The sequence below is a fragment of the Gobio gobio genome, assembly GCF_949357685.1.
Source record: "Gobio gobio genome assembly, chromosome: 15".
NCBI classification, from domain to species: Eukaryota; Metazoa; Chordata; class Actinopteri; order Cypriniformes; family Gobionidae; genus Gobio; species Gobio gobio.
The window spans coordinates 46,964,793-46,984,303 of record NC_137108.1 but is presented as its reverse complement, the minus strand read 5'-3'; the positions used below and the strand labels follow the sequence as shown (position 1 = coordinate 46,984,303).

The window sequence follows — 19,511 nt, the reverse complement described above, 5'->3', positions numbered from 1 at the left end:
CAACTGTTCATTGTTAGTTTATGTCCACTATATACTAGTAACAGATACTTTAATATTTGAATAATGTATTATTAAATGCTTAAATTAACTAAAAATGAAAATTCTTCTAAAGTATTTATTAATCTTAATGTTAACTAATGTAGTTTACTAATATTAACAAATGAAAACTTACTGTAACATGTTTTTAAAATGTCTTCTTACCTTGTTACTCTCGGTAGCCACAGTGGCTCGGATACTGTTGGCAGACAGGTGGGTGATCTTTTCATTGGTCAAGCCAAGGAAAGGGACACGAGGGTGATGGATAGAAGGATTCTATGAAAGCGCAAAAGATTTATGAGATTCAGTAGTGACAAATTCCTTGTAAGGTCACCTTTATTTATACACCGCTTCATAAAATACAGATTGTTTCAAAGCAGCTTCACAGTAATAAACAGAAAAGTATTAATCAATAATGCAAACAGAATCCTGCCGTAAAGACAAAAGTATCACAGTTCAGCTGAAGTCAGTTCAATCTTGTCTGATATGTATTGCAAAGCTTACTTGTGCATTTCTGTAAGGTTCAGGCTCATTCCACTTCCACTGGTAGAGTTCTCCTTTGGTACTGACGGCAATCAGTTCAGAGTACAAAGCCCCAATGCTGACAAACTTTGTTACATAGTCCTAAAGGATCACACAACCAAGGATATACACAACTCAGCATCTATACAAATAAATTGTACTAAATGAATCACAGGAAATTGGACACTAATAAACTAAAGTGTTTATCAATAAAACTAGTTTTAAAGGCTCATGCCAAGTTCTTAGAAAATGCAATCTTATATCAGTTTCTGAAAAATGCTTATACCACTAAAAAATTTAGTGACTCCAAAAATCAGGGTTACGATTGCTAACTAAAAATAAAACTTATGTTACTTGAAATAGAATAAACGTTCCTTGAAATAAAATATTAAAAGAACTTAAAACATTTTATCTTAGCTAGCTGACAAGGCAACATTTCTTATTTTCAATTTAACTTGGAAGTACTAAAATAACTAAAACTGAATTGACTAACATAAAAAGTAAAAAAATAAAATAAATAATGAACATAAGAAATCTCATTTAAAATATTAATAGACTAAATCACTTTCAAATTAAAATGATTTAATACAAAAATTAACAAGTTATGCCATTTGAAATGTAAAACTGAACTAATAGCCACTACATTACAACAAAATGGCTGTTGCTAACACCACAGTGACTGACACAAACAGGTTGACCAGTTTTGCAAATAATAATAATAATACCTTAAAAGAAGTTGTCAAGCAGTTTTGCTAAAGAAATAAATATAAATGGAAAATAGAACGAAATATTATGGCAAACTATTTCTCCCTCAAGAATTTCAGCCTTTTAATAAAACAGGCTCAACAAAAAAAAAAAAAAATGCAGAAATTGAAAACATGTTAATAATTATAATCAGAACAATCGACCCTTAATAAAGAGAGAGTCGTCCCAAAGATTATGAAAATTCTGTCATCATTTACTCGGCCTCATGTTGTTCCAAACCTTTATGGATCGCTTTCTTCTGCTGAACACAAAAGACTGTTTGTAACAGTTTCGGTTTCCATTGACTTTCATTGTACTTATAATGGAAGTCAATGGAACCCGAAACTGTTCGGTTACCAACATCCTTCAAAATAGCTTTTATGTTCTACAGAATAAAGTCAAACAGGTCTGAAACTACATGACAACTTAAAACGCACCACAGTAATCGGACGTCAGGTATTCTAGGACAGTGAAGGCTTAAAGGCCCACCTTATCAGGCCACCACTGGAGCTCTTCCCCCAGAGTGACAGGGCTCTGCAGCTGCACGCTCTTCTTGTCAAGGCTTGGTTCTCCCTCGCGGCTGGTGGAGCCACGCTCCGCATCGAAGGAGGCTCCATCGAGCCACCTCCTCTCACGCAGCCTCAGGACCGACTCCCGCTCGCGGAGCAGTTCCGAGTCTCGCTCTAAGGGGAGAAGGAGAACTGGTATGCAATAGGGTCACACCAGTGGGATAACAGTAAGCCACTCTCTGGGAAAGACCCTCGGAATAGTGAGATTTCATACAAATTAAATAGTGACTATTATATGTAAGAAAAATTAATTCTGCTGTACTTCTGAGACACCAACCACTAGAAACAACTCACCATTGTGCCATAAATGACACCTCTGGTGAAAAGGATCCATGACCATTTAGGTGATGGCCCCTATTTTAAAAATGATTGGGCTACATATAGACGCTATGCAGGCTAATAACTGGCTTTGTCAGCTGCTGGGTCGCATTAGCAGCGGGAAGATCTTGCTGACGGGTGTCCAGCATTTGCTGAGATGTATGGGTATAAACTGCAAGGTCTTATTGGTAACTGTCTGCACTGCAGGGCCTTTCGCAGAGGGCTCATTAGGAGAAACGACGACTCAGACCATGCAGGACAATTAGACACACTCTCAAAGCACAGACACTCACACAACACAAACATGCAGCAAGGCATCTTGAAGTATTTGATAGCCATGGATGCTGGTTTATGAAAAAAAATTAACATAATTGGTTAGGTTATAACCGGTCTGTGTTATTTGCACATGATTAAAGTAAAAATAGAGTGGGACATGCCCTAAACTTAAGTAGTGTTAAGTTAACTTGACGCATTTACTTTTCAATATCAGTTATATAATGATTTCTACCATTTTAAGTGTTTTAAGTGTCTCATTATATGAAGCTGTTTTTGCATGGATCATTTTGTTCAACTCAAAGTTTTTTTTAAAACTGAAAAATCTATAGCACCTTCCTCTTATGTTAAATATTCATGAATGTGTTGCGAGTAGTGAATTTATATATTAAACAACAGTGTTAACGAAGAACAAAGTGGTTGTGGCACAAGCAGTTCCACAAATCTTGCTGAATGGAGTCATAACACAGTGTATGCAAGCATGACTGCGTTTTGGCCTTTACCTCGTGAGGAGCCGAGACGAGACAAGGAAGAGCGTCGGAAAGAGGGGTAGCCAAAGTAGCTGATGTCCTCAGAGAACATGGCGTCCGCATCAATGATCACGCTGGGGTGAGCGGAGTGAATATCCGCATCTAGAAGGGACATCAAGTCTTCTGTAGAAGTATGAAAGGTATTGTTAATGTCAAAGGTATTGTTGTTTGTTAGAGGTGAAAATGTCACAGTCTTAACTGTGACTCCTATACGGTGTCCGTTTACCCCCAGGTAAGTAGGACTCGCTGGCAGTGTCATCTCCATCATCTCCATCCTCATCATCTCTGCTCAGCAGGTTGTTTACAGCCAAGTTCACATCAAGGTTTGTGCGCTGCAGTTCTCGAATGATGACACTTCTGGACTTTCCCTGGAGAACCACCTGGGCCTGGTTGGAAAAGCAGAGCCAATCGGTTATGAAATTTCACAGCAGGTCACAAAACTCCTGTCTGTCTATATTAGATATATAGTTTAGCATGCATTTATATTTGTTGAAGTTTAATAAATGTGCGCGTGTGTGTTTAAATCTGTATAAATGCATGCTAAACTGTGTAAAGGTTTCAAATAAAAACTATACTTTTATTTTTGTAAAATACTATACTTTTATATGCTACTCTAAGATGTTATTAATGTGAAAATCTATATGAAAATTATTGTAGTATTTATATTTTTAAACCCTTACACACACAATGTTTAGCAAACTAAAAAAATATTTTCAATAAAATGGCTGTTATCCAATTAAGTAGAATAATAATATTTAGTTGCAGCCCTGGTTGTTTTGCAAAATTTAAACTTTTTAGACCATGTCTAAAGTTTCTCAGTTGAAAATGAATGGCTATGGAGTAAAAAACAAAAAACAAACCAAAAAAAAAAAAAGGAATTTATGTAAACAATACATTTAAGATTTTTTAAACAGACCCATGGTAAGCACATCCAGCTTATACAGTACACGTCAGAAATAATGAACCGGGCCCTTGAAGCAAGACTTTACCTGAGAGATGAGCTCCTCTGGGATGACAGAGGCTGGAATTACAGGCTGTGGCTGACTGCCCAGCAGGCCGGAGCCTCTATCTCTGCCAGTGCGGATCACACGGGTCTGTCTGCGTGAATCTCGGGCTGCTGTGGAGGACCGACCTGAAGATCCTCCCCCTCCAGCGCCTCCTCCACTGCCCCCTCCACTCCCGCTGCCTCCTCCTGTGGCTCCGCCACTACTGCCCCCTCCTCCACTGCCTCCACCATTTACTCCTGAACTCCAGCGGCTCCTGTCAGGCACACCAACAATCAGGATCAGTGCACGGCCAACAAGATTCTCTCTGAGTGTGATACTGAACTCCAGCAGACCATGTTTAGGGACTAGTTTTACATTCCCAGTCTTGTGAATATGAAATAATCAGGACTGATGTTTTAAATTTTTAATAGTGTCTCTGATTAAAACTTCAATGTTAAAATAAAAAGTTGTCAGTTATCTATGTCAGTTTAGATTTTTCATTCATATTTAACATGTTACATTACAATAATATATGATCGTATATATAACAATAAGAATAAAAGTGTCATCAAAATATAAATAGTTTATAACTATGTATTTTATATTAGTTCATAAGTGAAAATATTGAATCATTTTCATTTGCACATTTTACTGCATTAAATATTTTCAATCTAATTTGTAACAATGACTACTAAATAAAGATTTTTGCTCTGTTTTGCATTTCATTACAAACACGCATTTATATGTAAATTATAAAATATATAGTAAAAATGTTAATCAGGTTGAACTGCGTTATAATTGAGCTATATTGTCCAGCTCTACACACAGTTTCATTTTTGCCTTAGTAATTTAGAGTCTCACACAAACTAATATTTCTGGAAATGGGCTTGAAGTGTGAATATTTTCAGGGGGAACTTTTACTGCATGCAAAGAAAAAGCAGCAACATCATCTTTAAACAGATTTCTTATAACCAAAGGCACCATCACATGTGTGGCTGCCAACGTTACCTGATGGCTGCATTTCTGATAGCCCTGCCACCACTTACCCAAGGGTGTTGCCTGCCAGTCTGCCCAGTGTGTCAGAACCAGACAGGAACCAGGGCGGATCACTAGTCCTGCCTGGCCTGGAGCTCCTTCCTGCCCCTGAGACACTGCTCAACTTTGAACTGGAAACAAAAGATGGGAGATCAGTTACAAACGTATAGTCCCACATGTGGGACCATCACAGAGCCTGCAGACCCCAGGCCTACGAGCCAATCTGCCCTTTTGTACGGTGGGGCGACTAACATGGCAACACCCATGGGAATCAGAACTGACTGCAGCTTATTCCTCAGGCAAGAGCTGTAGGAAAGGCTGGCAGGGAACTGGTAAAAATTTCCCCTAAATCATGTGCCATCATGCCCGCTAAATATTTTGGTCTTATACAAACACTGTGGATTGCTTGCGGTTCACAAAAGGGGATTTGCACTGGTGTGACATAGCTTCAATCACAAAAACAACTCGAAAAGAAACACTAGCCCACCTGCTTTGTTCAAGCAAAACATCACAAACCAACCACTGCAATGGGCAGCAGACAGTAAAGCGGCCATAATGTTCGTAACAAGCTGTTTTGCCGTTTAGTTTTTCACTAAAGTGTTTAAATGCTCTTTTCAGAAATACATTTAAAATATATTTTCATAGAAGATCTTGCATTGTAAAAAAATTCACATGATATGAGCTCTTTAAAATCTGTACCAGCAAATAATAAATTATTTATAAGCTAGCACTGTAACAAGCATGTGTATTTCTATATTTCAGTAATAAAACAACATCGCTGATAAAACCAGACAACAAAAGGTGGCCAAACCGCTATAAAATTTCAGAAGCACCTGAAGCCTGTAGATTCAGATTTACTGAGTTGCTTCCATCTAAATCCCAAATTTCACACCCTGTCGTCAATAAGAATATAATACAAAAGCATTTTCTCCATGCAACTATAGAAGGCTACATGTCTGGGATAATAACTGCATCACATATAGTGTTTATTTTTAAGTGCCTTCATGTTAAACTAACAGAATAATAAAAAAAGCCCACAACACAACCTTTAATCTAAACATATGAGGTGGGTTGAAAAGTTAGCGTACTTAAAACAGAATTAAGACAAAATAGGTCAAAATAAATCCAGAGCAATCATAACCAGAGGGGACAGATCTAATCTAGAGTTATTTTGTATGCCAGCTAAAACATGCATTTTTCATGTGTCTAGCGGGGATTCTTTTCTCACCCATCATTGCCATCGGGCTTGCCCAGCTCCAGTCGGTCGGGCTGGACGGCAAAGCTTATCCTGCAGATACGTCCATCCTGTGTTGATCAGACACAAACAGTCATTATTTATTCATTCTCATTTCAGTCCAACATTCACATTTTTCTTCAATGGAACAAAGCAGTACAGTAGCAGTAAAAAAAAAACGCAAAGCTTGACAATCATGGTCTCTGCGGACTGAAGTTTATGGAAAAGAAAAGAGCAAAACCAAGCAGACTGATTTGGTGCAACACGAGTACAAGCAAAGGGTAGAACATTCATATTTGGAGTAAATTGTTCCTTTAAAATAAGGAAACAGCCTAAAGCGATGAATGATATAAAAAAAGAAGTGCTGCATAGAGAATGTTACCTCAAGGAGAAATCCAGCATGATTTGGTCCAACCACACACTGCTTAAGTTTGGCCTGCTCCAACGGAATAAGGTGTGGATGACTGCCGTGTGGACAGAGAAACGTTAGCCAAGTGTTTTTACAAAACTCAATACTTCATTGATGTGGAAAGAATTCTGAGACCACTGGGCTTAAAATGTAAATACTTGGTAAAACATACCTATTACAGTTGTATTTGTTGAGCTTTTCTGACACTTCACGGAGCCTGTAAGAAACAAAGGCATGCGATTAAAGACAGTCTGTTGGGCTTTTAAACAGACTCAATGTCCACAGTAAATGCCTAAAATAATAATGTTTCACCCCAAATGAGCAACAGCCAAAACGTCTGAACTGAACAAAACCTTTGGAGGACGACTGTTATGGTTGAAAAGAAAATCGTAGGAGACAGATTATGGCTTATGGTCAGAGGAATTAATGGCCTTGTAGATCATTAGATTCACTTTACAATGCAAATTATATATATACATAAAAAAAAAGGTAAAACCAGCATTCTGCACTGTCACGTTTAACCGCTTGTTTAACCGTTTGCATAATACATTTGGAAAAAGCCATTTCAAAAACTGAATAGTTCACTGAATCTAGAGAGCTCTAGACTCATTTTACCCACTGGTCGCACTGGTGCGACTAAGGGAGCTTTCACACTTGGTTCGATTGCGCCCCCCTCCCCCTGGACTGTGTTTATATTATATTATTTGGGTCCGAACCAGGATGCGTTTGCGTCAAAGCAGCTTCCGTGATTTAGTTTGATTGCATTCACTTCAGCAGCGAACCATACCGGATTTCACATGAACCGAAACCCAGACTAGGGATGTCACGGTACCAAAATTCCAGTAGTCGGTTGGGCTGGGCGATATGGCTGAAAACTGTATCACGATATAAGTGTTTCATATCGGTCGATATCGATTATTATTGATTTTATGACTCATTTAAAATAAGGACCAGGAGAAAAATATTTTACATTTAAACATTTTTATTTTAAACGTAACCTTCTTCTGATTATAATCCTAGGGCTCTATGAAATCCGTTTTATTTTTTCCCAAATTCAGTTTTTTCCGTTTTCATTTTTGCTAATTCCTTTTTTTTGGGGGGAATTCAGTTTTTTTTTTTTTTTTTTACCCTTAACTGTTATTTTAGTCGTAAAAAAGAGTGTTTTTAATGTTAATATAATAGAACATCAAACATAAAATAGGAATGACCTTAAATTTATTGAGGTAACAAACATCACATTTACTTTTCAGGACAAATACAGCAACAACATAACACTGCACTCTAAGTACTTCAAGTCACAACAAAATATTAGTGCTGTGAATTGATCATAAAAAAAACGAATTAATCGCATTTTTTCTGTAATGAATCATGATTAATTGCAATTAAAAACATTGGAGTTTTTAATATTTTGATATTGTAATTTCAGTTACTCTCCAAATTAATGAAGAAACAATTTAAAAACAGTATATTTTAAATGTGTGTTGTAATGGCATCTTTTTATGAATGAAGGCCAGTATCACTGATACTAATGTCTATATGAAACATTGACATTACATTACAGTAGGGGTGCTCCGATTGATCGGCAACCGATCTCGATCGGTCGATAATCGCTTTGGGATGATTGATCGGCGGTCTCCAAAAAGGCCGATCTCATGAACCGATCGCATGCTGACGACACATAAAACACAGTGTCTGCCGTGAGAGCTGGGGCATGATATGCAGCGACACCGTCTCATTCTCTTTCTGGCGCGGGTAAAATAATTATAATGCTGAAGGTGAGGTACAATTCATATTTCTATATTAAATAACTTACGCAGTCATTTGAAAACTTTCTGTGGGAGGTAAGTTCACAAACAGCGCTCGTGAATCACCGCGTGCGCGCGCTCTCTCTCCCTTTCAAAATGCTCAAATGGCTTCACATCAGCGCATCGCATGTGCACTAAAATCAAGCTGCACAGTTGACACAGGATTTGCCACTTTGCACAATCGAGGCAGTGTCGCATCGTCACTAAAGTTTATCATTTGCATTTATTTTTAAGTCTTGACAGTGTTCAAACCGCTCAGCACTCGCGCGCACGGTCTGGAGAGACACACACACGCGCCATCTCACAAAAATCTTGCCAGTACAAATTGCGCTGAAATGGTCAGATACACACAAATGTATGTACTAAATTACCGTCTTGACCAGTATGCACGTAAACCCCGTCGTGACTCGCGAGTGAACGTTTGTGCAACTGCATGTAACTGTATCCGTGTTCGCTCTTAAAGTGACAGCTGTCGAATAAACTGCTGCTGTCTCTGAGTTTCTCTTTGTCTTGTGGTGTTTGATGAACCTTTATGACACTCACTGCTCTTGAATGACTAACTTTTGCAACCTTAAGTGTAAGGATTTATCTAATTTAATTTATTCAGGGAAGACCCATATTAATTTACATTTGATGTCTTATTAAACTAATGTTAGACCTACCTGAAAAATTGTTTTTAAAAACAAAAATGCACTGCATGATCAAATATTTAGGTGAGATAATTATATACATTTATTATATACATTTATTTGGGAAAGATGGCCTACAGTAGCCTTAAGTTATCTCATTTTCTAAAATAAACACTTGGTGGTTCTTCAAGATCTTGACTCAGTTAATTTAGGGTTAGTTTCATTTCTACAAATGGTGCAAACTCTGCAAGATTATAGATAAAAGATTGCCATTCTGTGATCGGCAATCGGCAGATCATGATCTTGGTGATCGTTAATCGGTGATCGGCCCCAAAAATGCTGATCGGAGCATCTCTACATTACAGTATAACTGAAAGCTACCAATTTCACCATTTATTAGGCTTTAAAAAATAACAACTTTTAATTTAATTGAACTTAAAACAATCTTTACATAAACCCATTATAATAAATGTTATATTTACCTGTGGCCTTCCCTGTTAGACATAGTCTACACAGAAATTGAATAAAGTTATCAACACCTATCTTTACAGCATAAATAATAAGTGAAATATAGATACATTTCTTTCGGTTCGCGTGCGCGTGTGTAACGGACGGTTCCGAATGCAATCTTTAACAGTTAACAGTCGGCTTGTTTTAAGCGCGGAACACTTCAATCCTAGTTCCCACTCGAACATAAGTATTCAGTCCATTTTATCACGAAATTCAAATGATAAATGCCTTTTGACGCTCTTTAATGTGACGACTGATCACCGTAGCATAGGCGCGTCAATTCAAACGGCCGCAGCGCGCGAGTGAACGATCATCTCTTCCAGAAGAATAAACATGAATTAATATCTTAAGGTATGTTAAGGATAACACTTACTGAAACATATATCTATCGCTCAGTGTTTCAATCGCGGAAAGACGTCAAACAGTTTGTAAACAATGTCACAGCATCATTTACCTCAGAGTCAGAAGTCATTCAGTGTCCACAGCTGCTAATCCACTAGAGAAATCAACTCTCACTAAATATATGCACTATATTAGCCTATCTATATATATGTTTTTTTTATTCTACTTAACCTGTTAGTAGAATAGTAGAGTCTTGTTTATTTAATGCTATGTTTAGATAAATCTGTCATGAAAATAACAGTCACTAGATTATATTTCAACAACGAATTGGAGAAAAAAACAATTTTATAATTACATTTAGGAGTTAATGCAAAAACTGCCTTATGTGAAGTTTATAGGAGAGCCGCTTCGCCATACTTTCATTGTTTGAAGGGGAAGCTGAAATGACGTGAGGGGTTGTCGCCCAGATTTGCTTCCCCCGGTCTGCATTTTCCCCAGACATACGTTCTTCTCCCAAACAAAACAGCATTTAATTCCAAATATGAAAAATTCCGGGAAATTCTGCGTTAACAATAGATTCCGCGTTAATATGCCAATTCCGAATCCGTGATCGTGGAAATTATAGGGCCCTATAATCCCCTCAGTTATAAAGGCAGAAATGGCAACACAACCCTGGAAAACACTTAAATAATTAAAACAAAAACAAGTCTAAAATATCAATGAACACTTAACAATTATCTCTTAACATTAAGGTGCAGTGCCTCCGTTATTCGATGGATCCGACAGCGAGGGAGTGTCACACACGCATGTGGTGTGTGTGTGTGTGTGTGTGTGTGTGTGTGTGTGTGTGTGTGTGTGTGTGCTCCTGCCCGAGCATCACGCGACCGACCGTCATTCACACAGAGACACAGAACATGCAGGAGTAATATTTAAATAGTATTTTGCAGTTTAATATTCACAGACACTAGTAAATATATTCAGCTACATTCTGGAGTCCTGCACTTAGATAAACACGGAAGCGACTGAACGCAGCTGCGGGTACAGAATATACTCGGCAGTCGGTACTACAGAAAAGCTGGTAGTCACATTTTTATAATTTCAGTACCGACTTGGTACCGAAGTACCGGTACTTGTGACATCCCTACCCCAGACCACCCTTATTAAGCAGACGATGCACAGGTGCACACCGAGTTCGGAAGACAGCGTTCACATCATCCAAACAAACCAAACGGACGTCAATCGAATCCGGGTGCGCACCAAAAGTGCTAGTGTGAAAGCACCCTAACTTTCTCAGTTGGTCGCATTGACTTATCATTTGGTTGCACTCTTTGTATATGCTTGTTTTTCATCGATCTAAAGATTGACAGTGATTAAAAGCTTGTTATTTGCAAAATATTTTAAACTAAATGGAAAATCTAAACGGATTTAAAGGAAATCATAAAAAAAAAGTATCATATATAACAAAAGTATTATTGCCATGGTGTCATTTTATTAAAGTATTAGTTCCATGGCGACATGACATGCCGCTTCCATAGTCTGTGTATTATACAAACAATAAATTTATTGTTTTGCTAGTACTTATATTTAAATGTCTGAAACCTAAAATAAACATTATGTGTTTGAAAACACTTAATAGTTGTCATATATGTCAAGTCAAAACACAAAATCACATTGGAGTATAGGAGTTGATCACGTTCTAATCACACCGTCAAAGGGTTAACAGAGTACATGTGCCAGCCAGGTACCAAAACAACCTGAACATTATGCACTCGCAACAATGCGGCCGTTATATTTTAACTCGCACTATCAAAAATTGGACGCAGTCTAGGGCCCTGATCTATCAGAATACTGGATGTTCAAAGAAAATGGGAGGCCTAGTTCACAAACAAGTGACTTCTAAAAATCATACCCCGTCTCATCATTTGTAATAAACATGTAAACATTTGTAATGTTTTCACTCAATACGATAAATCAAATAACAAATTTGCAAAATCCATTATCGAGCCTTAAAACGGTCAACAGGATTTAAAACAGAGCATGTGTGTACAAAAACAAGCAACCAATACATCCATTATAAATAACCATGCCATAAAAGAGAAAGCAAACCCAAACTCAAGTTTATGAGGATACAACAAACATAAAACTATATACGACAATAAGTGGTTTGAGCCAGAAGAGTGAAAGGGGGGGGGATTAAGTGAACAAAGGCTCTAATAGAAATCCCCTCTCAATCAAAAAAACGATTTAATTAATCAACGCCGCAAGATAAAACCAATGACAAGATGTTTAGGCCCACTCCAAACAATCAGACATAATTTCAGCAAGAAAACCTTTGGTATAAGTGCACTGTGGACAGATAACACACTTGGACGGCCGCATGTTGTGCTGCAGCTTTCATATAATGAGTAAATGCAGATGCACAGCAGACAGTGACATATGAAGAAAGAGGAGAATTGCAGCCTAATCCAAAAAAAAAAAATTCCCTCAAGATATTGGCCAACTTTAGCCCTTCAAGTACCTCTTGGACAAAAAGTGTGTCATAAACCAGCTGTAAAACTACTTACCAAAGCCTTGAGCTGACTAAATAGGCAGCATTTTAAGGCACCACAGGACAACATACACTGAGTAGAGCACCAAATGTATATATGACGGAGAAATGCTGCCTATGTAGTTCTTTCCAAATAAATCCCTTATGAGGTTTCATTTCAGTAGGGACACTGCCTTAGTAGGCAGTAGACAGCAAGGCAGCTCACTAGGATTTGGAACAGAGCCAATGTCTTGCTTGGTATACTCAGCACATTGGTACAGCAACATGCCTACAGCATCATCTAAACCAGGGGTTCCCAAACTTTTCCATCCCAGGACCCACCTAGACAAGTATAATATAAGAAGACCCACCAAAATAATTTTAAAGCATGAATGCGGGGTGGGGGCATTATTTTCCTTGCCATAGTTTGAATGACATACAAGTATAATTGCAATACAAACTTAAAATTTTGATAATTAAAATAGCCGCCTAATGGCTATGTTGAAATAATGTGAAGAGTAACCGAGTGGTTTCTGCTGCCTCAACTGATTTAAACAGACATGGCGGAACAAATTTAAAACAAATGAAAAAGCAGTCTAATGTAAGTTTAATCTTCTCCAAAATTTTGATATGACAAAAAAATGTAATATAAAAATGTAAATACTAATATGGTTTCATTTCTTCATTTAAGAAGAACGTGATTTTTTTAAACATGAGACATTCAACATTACAGTATAACTGAAAGCTATATCAATTTCTACATTTATTAGGCTTTTAAAAAATAACTTAATATAAGTAAACTTAAAACAATCCTCACATAAACCCATTATAATCAATGTCATATTTACCTGTGGCCTGTTAAAAGGAAGGAAATATACAGAAATTGAATAAATTAACAGTCAACACTGCATAAATAATACATTAAATATAGATTAATTCTCATTAAAGCTACCGTTTTCTGTTCCCTTTGTTCTCGGATTAACATTAATGACAGACAGCAATAGTGGCTGCTGTTCCAAATTCTGCTGCTGTCGAACGCGGATCTGAAGGTGAGGATCTTCGACAAAAGGGACACTTTGGCATAATTCTGTGTTATTGTTTGTTCAGGAGCAAAAGAGAACTTGTATTCTGGTGCGCTGTGTGTGTCTCACAGACAGGAGTCCCACATTCACAGACGGCGCATATGAGCGCGCATATATATTAAAAGTGAGTAAACATAGTAAGTGACCCGCCAAATTGGCTAGTGATTTGACAGTTACCCTCAACAACTGATTTCTACCATTTGGCGGGTGTTAATTTCAAACCCTGCTCTGAGACGCTGAAAACAAAAAACATGATGCGTTTTAAAATGATGAGCTTAATAGTTGTTTTCTAGGGCTGTAATCAACCAAAGAAAATCTTGGTCGACTGAAGTCCTGAAATTTTCGACTAAAATGACATTAGGAAAAAAAAAACGTTAAATGAATAAGCTGCACACTGTGCGCAGTACTTGGTAGCCTTGTTGTCTGCCTAAATTAATTATAAATAAACAGAAAAAACTTGTAGGCTATTTGCAGAATATTAAATCGTTTTTGACCTGATTATTTTGCACTGAAATTAGTCTTTTGACACACTAGTGTGTCGGCTCTGACAGCGTTGCATCACGTGCACCTGCGCAATATCATATCCTATGACTTCCGAAAATATAGTACTATGTTGTCAACTAGATATCATCACAAGAACTTTTGAGGAATATGCAACATAATTTAGACAATTGTTTTTGTCATATGTATTATAATAACTGACAGACACCATCATTTCAGCAGCTCTGTGCAGCTCAAACAGGAGCTGAGCTCAGCTTCGCGGCTGACACGAATAGACTATTAACTTAAAGCTTTTACTCTTAAACACAAAAGGCACGTCCACTTTAATAAAAAGGGAATATTTATTAAACAAGCCAGATCAAGAGCAGAAAAAACGCTCAATTAAATAAATAATATACAAGAAAACTAGCCTTCTTCAATCTGTCTCTCTTCTCCAGTGGGTTGGGCTAATCCAAAAGAAGTGGAAACAATGGGGGTGTTCTGAAGACAGTCTAGTACCTGTGAAACAGGGGTGCTCTGAAAACACCCCCATTAGCAATTAGTGCTTTCCACCAGATGAAAATGAACGCGGCGCGACAAAACTGATGAAATGAACGCAGCAAAACTAATGAAATGAACGTGGCTCGGCAAAACTGATGAAATGAACGCGGCAAAACTGACAGTACAGATACACTTAGCGCGGTGTTGTGACGCTTCCACTCATGTGTATGTTGATGGGCGTTCCTCAAGTTTACCGCTATGGGTGTGCGTTTGAGCCAGCAGGGAATGAAAAACAAAGTAGAGCCCTGCGCGGGACTGTTTTCTTCATCCCGCTCCCGCCCGCACCCGCCGAATTTCTGACCATTACCGCCCGCTCCCGCAACGTATGTGTTACACTCCCGCCCGCTCCCGCAAAACTCTGAGAATTTATTCCCGCACAATAATAGAGATGCATTGATTTTGTGTCTTCTCCCGTCCCGCAGGGGAAAAAAAACACGTAGGCCTATTTGTATTGATATTATTAAAGAGATTCATGGGGTTGTTTGTTTCGTTTCCCTGGCCTGCATGTAAAAAAAAAAAAAAAAAAGACAAATACATTCAAATATAATTTCGTTTTTATCAAAAACTTTGCTCCTAAAAATAGACTGCTTTGCAAAACAGAAAACAGAAAACCAGATTGAGAAACAAAAAACAGATCCAAATTCCGTCGAACGTGACCGACTGAAAGGAAACCTGAGAAAACATGCTTCTACAGAACGTAATGTGAACACAAAATAGCAAACGGACATTTAGAAACAATCCATTTCCACTCACTAAACATCTATGTAGCCTATTGTTTGTCAAAAACACCAAACAGTCAACTTGACCTGCAGGGAGTGCTGAGCGTTTTTGGTGAGGTATGATCAAGTAGCTATGTATTTGCCAGCTGCGCAATATGTGGATATAACGTTATACCGCATGACTTTGCCTACCAAAACAATTGAGAAACTTCTCCAAATGTCAGACTTTCCTTGCTTAGCTTTTGTGCTGTAAATAGGCCTACCTCTTTTGAGGTTCTTTTCTACATCATCTATTGACATCTTCTCCATCATGTCGTTAGGCAACCTCCCTATCCCGCCGATTCCCGCTGTGTTTTTTTTAGCCGCCCATTCCCGCCCGCAGCAAAATTCAAACCGCCCGCTCCCGCGAGATTTACGTTGGGTCCCGCGGGACCCGGCGGGACTCAATCCCAATGCAGCCCTCTAAAACAAAGGACCCGCGAGAGACTTCTCTTCGCCAGTTGGCTGGGCTAATCCAAAAGAAGTGGAAACAATGGGGGTGTTCTGAAGGCAGACTGAGACCTGTGAAACAGGGGTGCTCTCAAAACACCCCCATTAGCAATTAGTGCTTTCCACCTGATGAAATGAACGTGGCGCGGCAAAACTGATTAAATGAACGCAGCAAAACTAATTAAATGAACGCGGCAAAAAATCGACCAATCAGAATTTTGGTCGAGCCAGAACGTATCGACTAATCGACTGGGAGATTACAGCCCTATTGTTTTCAAATTGCAGTCAAATTATTACATACTAATTAGGGATGTGCACAAATAGTCGAATAATCGTAAAAATAAAATTGCTATTCAAATTTTACTATGTTGCTTTGCTGGCTGTAAACGCAGTAAATCCATGATATATCCCACTAAAACTCAGTTATAACTAAATCCACTGGGTGGTGCTGTGGAGCATGTTCATAATTTGATCACAATGCCATTGCATGAAAATTCTTACAAAATGGAGTTACTTTTGATCAAATTAATTAATGAAACTGAGTTATAGTATCAACGATCCCAATGAGAAATCACAGGCAAATGAGGAAAGACAGCTGTCAATCACTGCATCACAAGTGTAGGTGAGCACAGCAGTGAGCGCGAGATAACTTATATGATAGCAAAACGATCGAGACAAATGCTTCCTTTAAGTTTCATCAAGGGTTTAAGAACAGAAAACACAAAGTGCGGTAAGAGACTTCACTAAACGCCGGTATCTTTGCATCTCTGTGACGTCTGTCAGCGGAGTGCATTTCTCACCCGAGAATAATATCATCCACATGATATCTCTTTTTGTCAACATGAAAATGTGAAACAATATAAAAACAATAACCATATACTGACTCAAGTGTGTGTATGCATGATAGCTGCCGCAATCTGCTTTATTCGCATTTTTCCCCTCATGCTGCTTGAGCTTATAATGCTTTCTTTAGGCCTATATTTTTTGTTTACACGGTTACACCTATTGTTTAATGTTTTGAACTGAAAGAAAGCCTTAAGGTACAACGTAAACTTGTTGCGTATATTCCCTAATCGTACGTTTATTCAGAAATGGTGACAAAAACTTGATGAATAAAAGAAAAATAACGTCTTATTTACTCAAAATAACTTAAATAGACGAATATTCAAATTTTTGTTTTTTATGAACCCAAATATACAGTATTTTGGAAAAATAATACTAACACTAACCAATTGGTAATGTCTTCAGATCATCTCATTTCAATACAATCAATACAAACAACTGAGCAGACCCTCTTTCCAAATGACCTCGGTAGATCAATGCAATATGGTACAACAAGAGTCGCCCTGAAATGCACTTATAACAGCTCACCCTGAAAAAAAAAAAACGAAAAGAAGCCAAAACCAATCTTTTTCCACAATATCATAATGTATGGTACACCATATTACGCTGTAAGGGAAATACTCTGAAGAAAGTGGGGCTTAAAGCACTTTATTGGCATGATTGCCAAAGCAACAATACACAAGCATACACAGCCACTGCCTTGCAAGCTTTTTAATGCATGTACTTTCAGATACAGACTAAAAAGGCCAACATCAGCTACATAGACTAATACACATACCACAATGTGTACAGAATATCCTTGCGCAGCAGCCACAGAGATCATGCTGAATCTAGCTTGAAGGGGACACGTGTGCAGAAAGGTCCCTCGTTTCCTGTCAGTGCTGAGCGGCAGAAAAGCCTTCAAGTCACGGCTCATTATTGCAGGACATATCAGTGAAGAATGAAGGACGAAAGTCTCCACATACAAGCTGAAACGTTAATGACTAGTGCAAGTATACATCCGGTCTGGGGATCACAGATAGCAAAGAGCACCACAATCTACACACAGAGAAATGCAAGATGGTAATATGTAGTAGAGTGCTAAGTTTACTAACAAATAAGGCTCAACATTGCATTTAGTCTTGATGCAATGCATGTTTTCCCTTTGTTGGAAATAATGATTACCATTTGTTGCCTTAAGTGACTGGCACAAAGTCAGCATGAAACAGTGTTCACAACATTTTAAATGTGGCATATTTCCATGCACTAACAAAACAAAATGGCTTACAATTCTTTAATATGACAATCAACTGCCTAAAAGACACCATTTACCTAATTATTAAAAACGACAAGCCAAAATATAATTAGTTAAGGCCTACTCAATAGACCCTTTTCACAGACTGTGATGACACGTTTTAATGGTCATCAATATCGTAAATCCTGCAACGTTTTTTGTATTTTCATTCATATATATATATATATATATATATATATACGTGCGTGTGTGTGTGTGTGTGTACGTTTATAACACTAATACCTTATATTTTATTACTTTTGCATCAAATTACAATAAAAAAAAGTTACCGTTGCTGTGAGGGTGTTTAGTAATAGCATCTATGGGAGTGATGGTAAAAATTAACATATTTCTCTCTTTTCCCTGCCGTTATCAATCTCACTCTATTTTTTTCCCTCTTTTTGAAAGTTGTGAACTGTGGAGTTTTTATTTTGCTATGTGAGCAACTGGGCACACAAAAAATATTTAATGTATTCTCTCATTCACAACTATAATATTTAACTCAACTATGACGACTTCCGTTCTGAGAAACCTGGAAATGTGAAAAGGGTCTATTGCTCGAAAGCCAAATCACACTCAAATGAGAAGCTAACGCATAGGATTTTAATATTCAACTTTATACACAGCCCAAAACAAAGATGAAAATAATAATTTAGGCTAACTATAAAGAAATTAAGAGATAAGTTGTCATTTTACTTTAAAAAAAAACAAATATACTTACAAAATATTCATTTACATATATTTTACAGTGCAGTTGCATTACAGTAGTAATATATATTACTGTCTTAAAGCCACAATATGCATTTTTTCGCCGCTAGAGGTCGCTTATTTAAAACAAAGGTGTAGCTTGATGACGCCTGGATTTTGTGGAGCTTTTATTATGTCGGAGATGACCGCATCCGCTTTTTCCGCTCGTGTGTGTGTGTGGGGTAACGCAGCGCTGTTTTATCATATTACATACATTTGAGTGTGTTGAAAGTTATGTTATAATGTGTGTTTGCTCGACGGCGACTATGAGACACTGCAGTAAGAGATTGATATTAGGCATGATAAAACATGGTACTCGCGGTAAATCAAGAAAACCAGATTTAAACAATACGACTAACTGTGTTGAGCCGTATAACAATGATTCATTTCTGTTGATGAATGATCCAAACAGTTTCTCACCTGTCTAATAAAACACACCATATATTAAAGAGTCTTTGGTGTTTCCATTGTTTCTACAAAATAAAACCTGAAATCGAGGGTAACGTGGGTTTTATGTCATTGATAGGCGGCGCACGGACACGATCCATGTCCTGGTTAAAATTACTTTTTCCTCTGGATTTAAACATTCTTGGAAACATTTGGGATAATGCAAGTACACAAGTCAACAAAAAAATATAACATTGTTCTAGTGGTTTTTGGTTATTTTAAATCCAAAAATCTTACATATTGTGTCTTTAAGGATAATATTGAAATTCAATTAAAATGTATTTGCATAGCGCTTTTCACAATACACATCATTTCAAAGCAGATTTACAGAAAATACATTACAATTTAGAGTGATCTGTTATCAGAGGTGACAGTAATGTACTAAGATAATACAAATCATG

At 37.6% G+C, this 19,511-nt stretch overlaps 1 protein-coding gene across 14 annotated transcripts in view; it reads right to left on the bottom strand.

Annotated features, from left to right (window-relative positions):
• ubr5 (ubiquitin protein ligase E3 component n-recognin 5) overlaps positions 1-19,511 on the bottom strand; it is a 71,077-nt gene that overhangs the window by 50,116 nt on the left and 1,450 nt on the right. For 9 of the 14 annotated variants that reach the window (XM_079837573.1, XM_079837585.1, XM_079837586.1 and 6 more), the window contains exons 2-12: positions 6,829-6,873; positions 6,630-6,711; positions 6,242-6,318; positions 5,025-5,144; positions 3,982-4,252; positions 3,219-3,378; positions 2,966-3,115; positions 1,792-2,003; positions 1,284-1,310; positions 541-660; positions 202-312 (exon numbers count right to left, since the gene is read on the bottom strand). In XM_079837573.1, coding sequence (XP_079693699.1) covers positions 202-312; positions 541-660; positions 1,284-1,310; positions 1,792-2,003; positions 2,966-3,115; positions 3,219-3,378; positions 3,982-4,252; positions 5,025-5,144; positions 6,242-6,318; positions 6,630-6,711; positions 6,829-6,873 — 1,375 coding nt within the window. The remainder of the gene's footprint in view (positions 1-201; positions 313-540; positions 661-1,283; positions 1,311-1,791; positions 2,004-2,965; positions 3,116-3,218; positions 3,379-3,981; positions 4,253-5,024; positions 5,145-6,241; positions 6,319-6,629; positions 6,712-6,828; positions 6,874-19,511) is intronic. The other 5 variants (XM_079837581.1, XM_079837584.1, XM_079837578.1 and 2 more) reach the window with 3 other exon arrangements.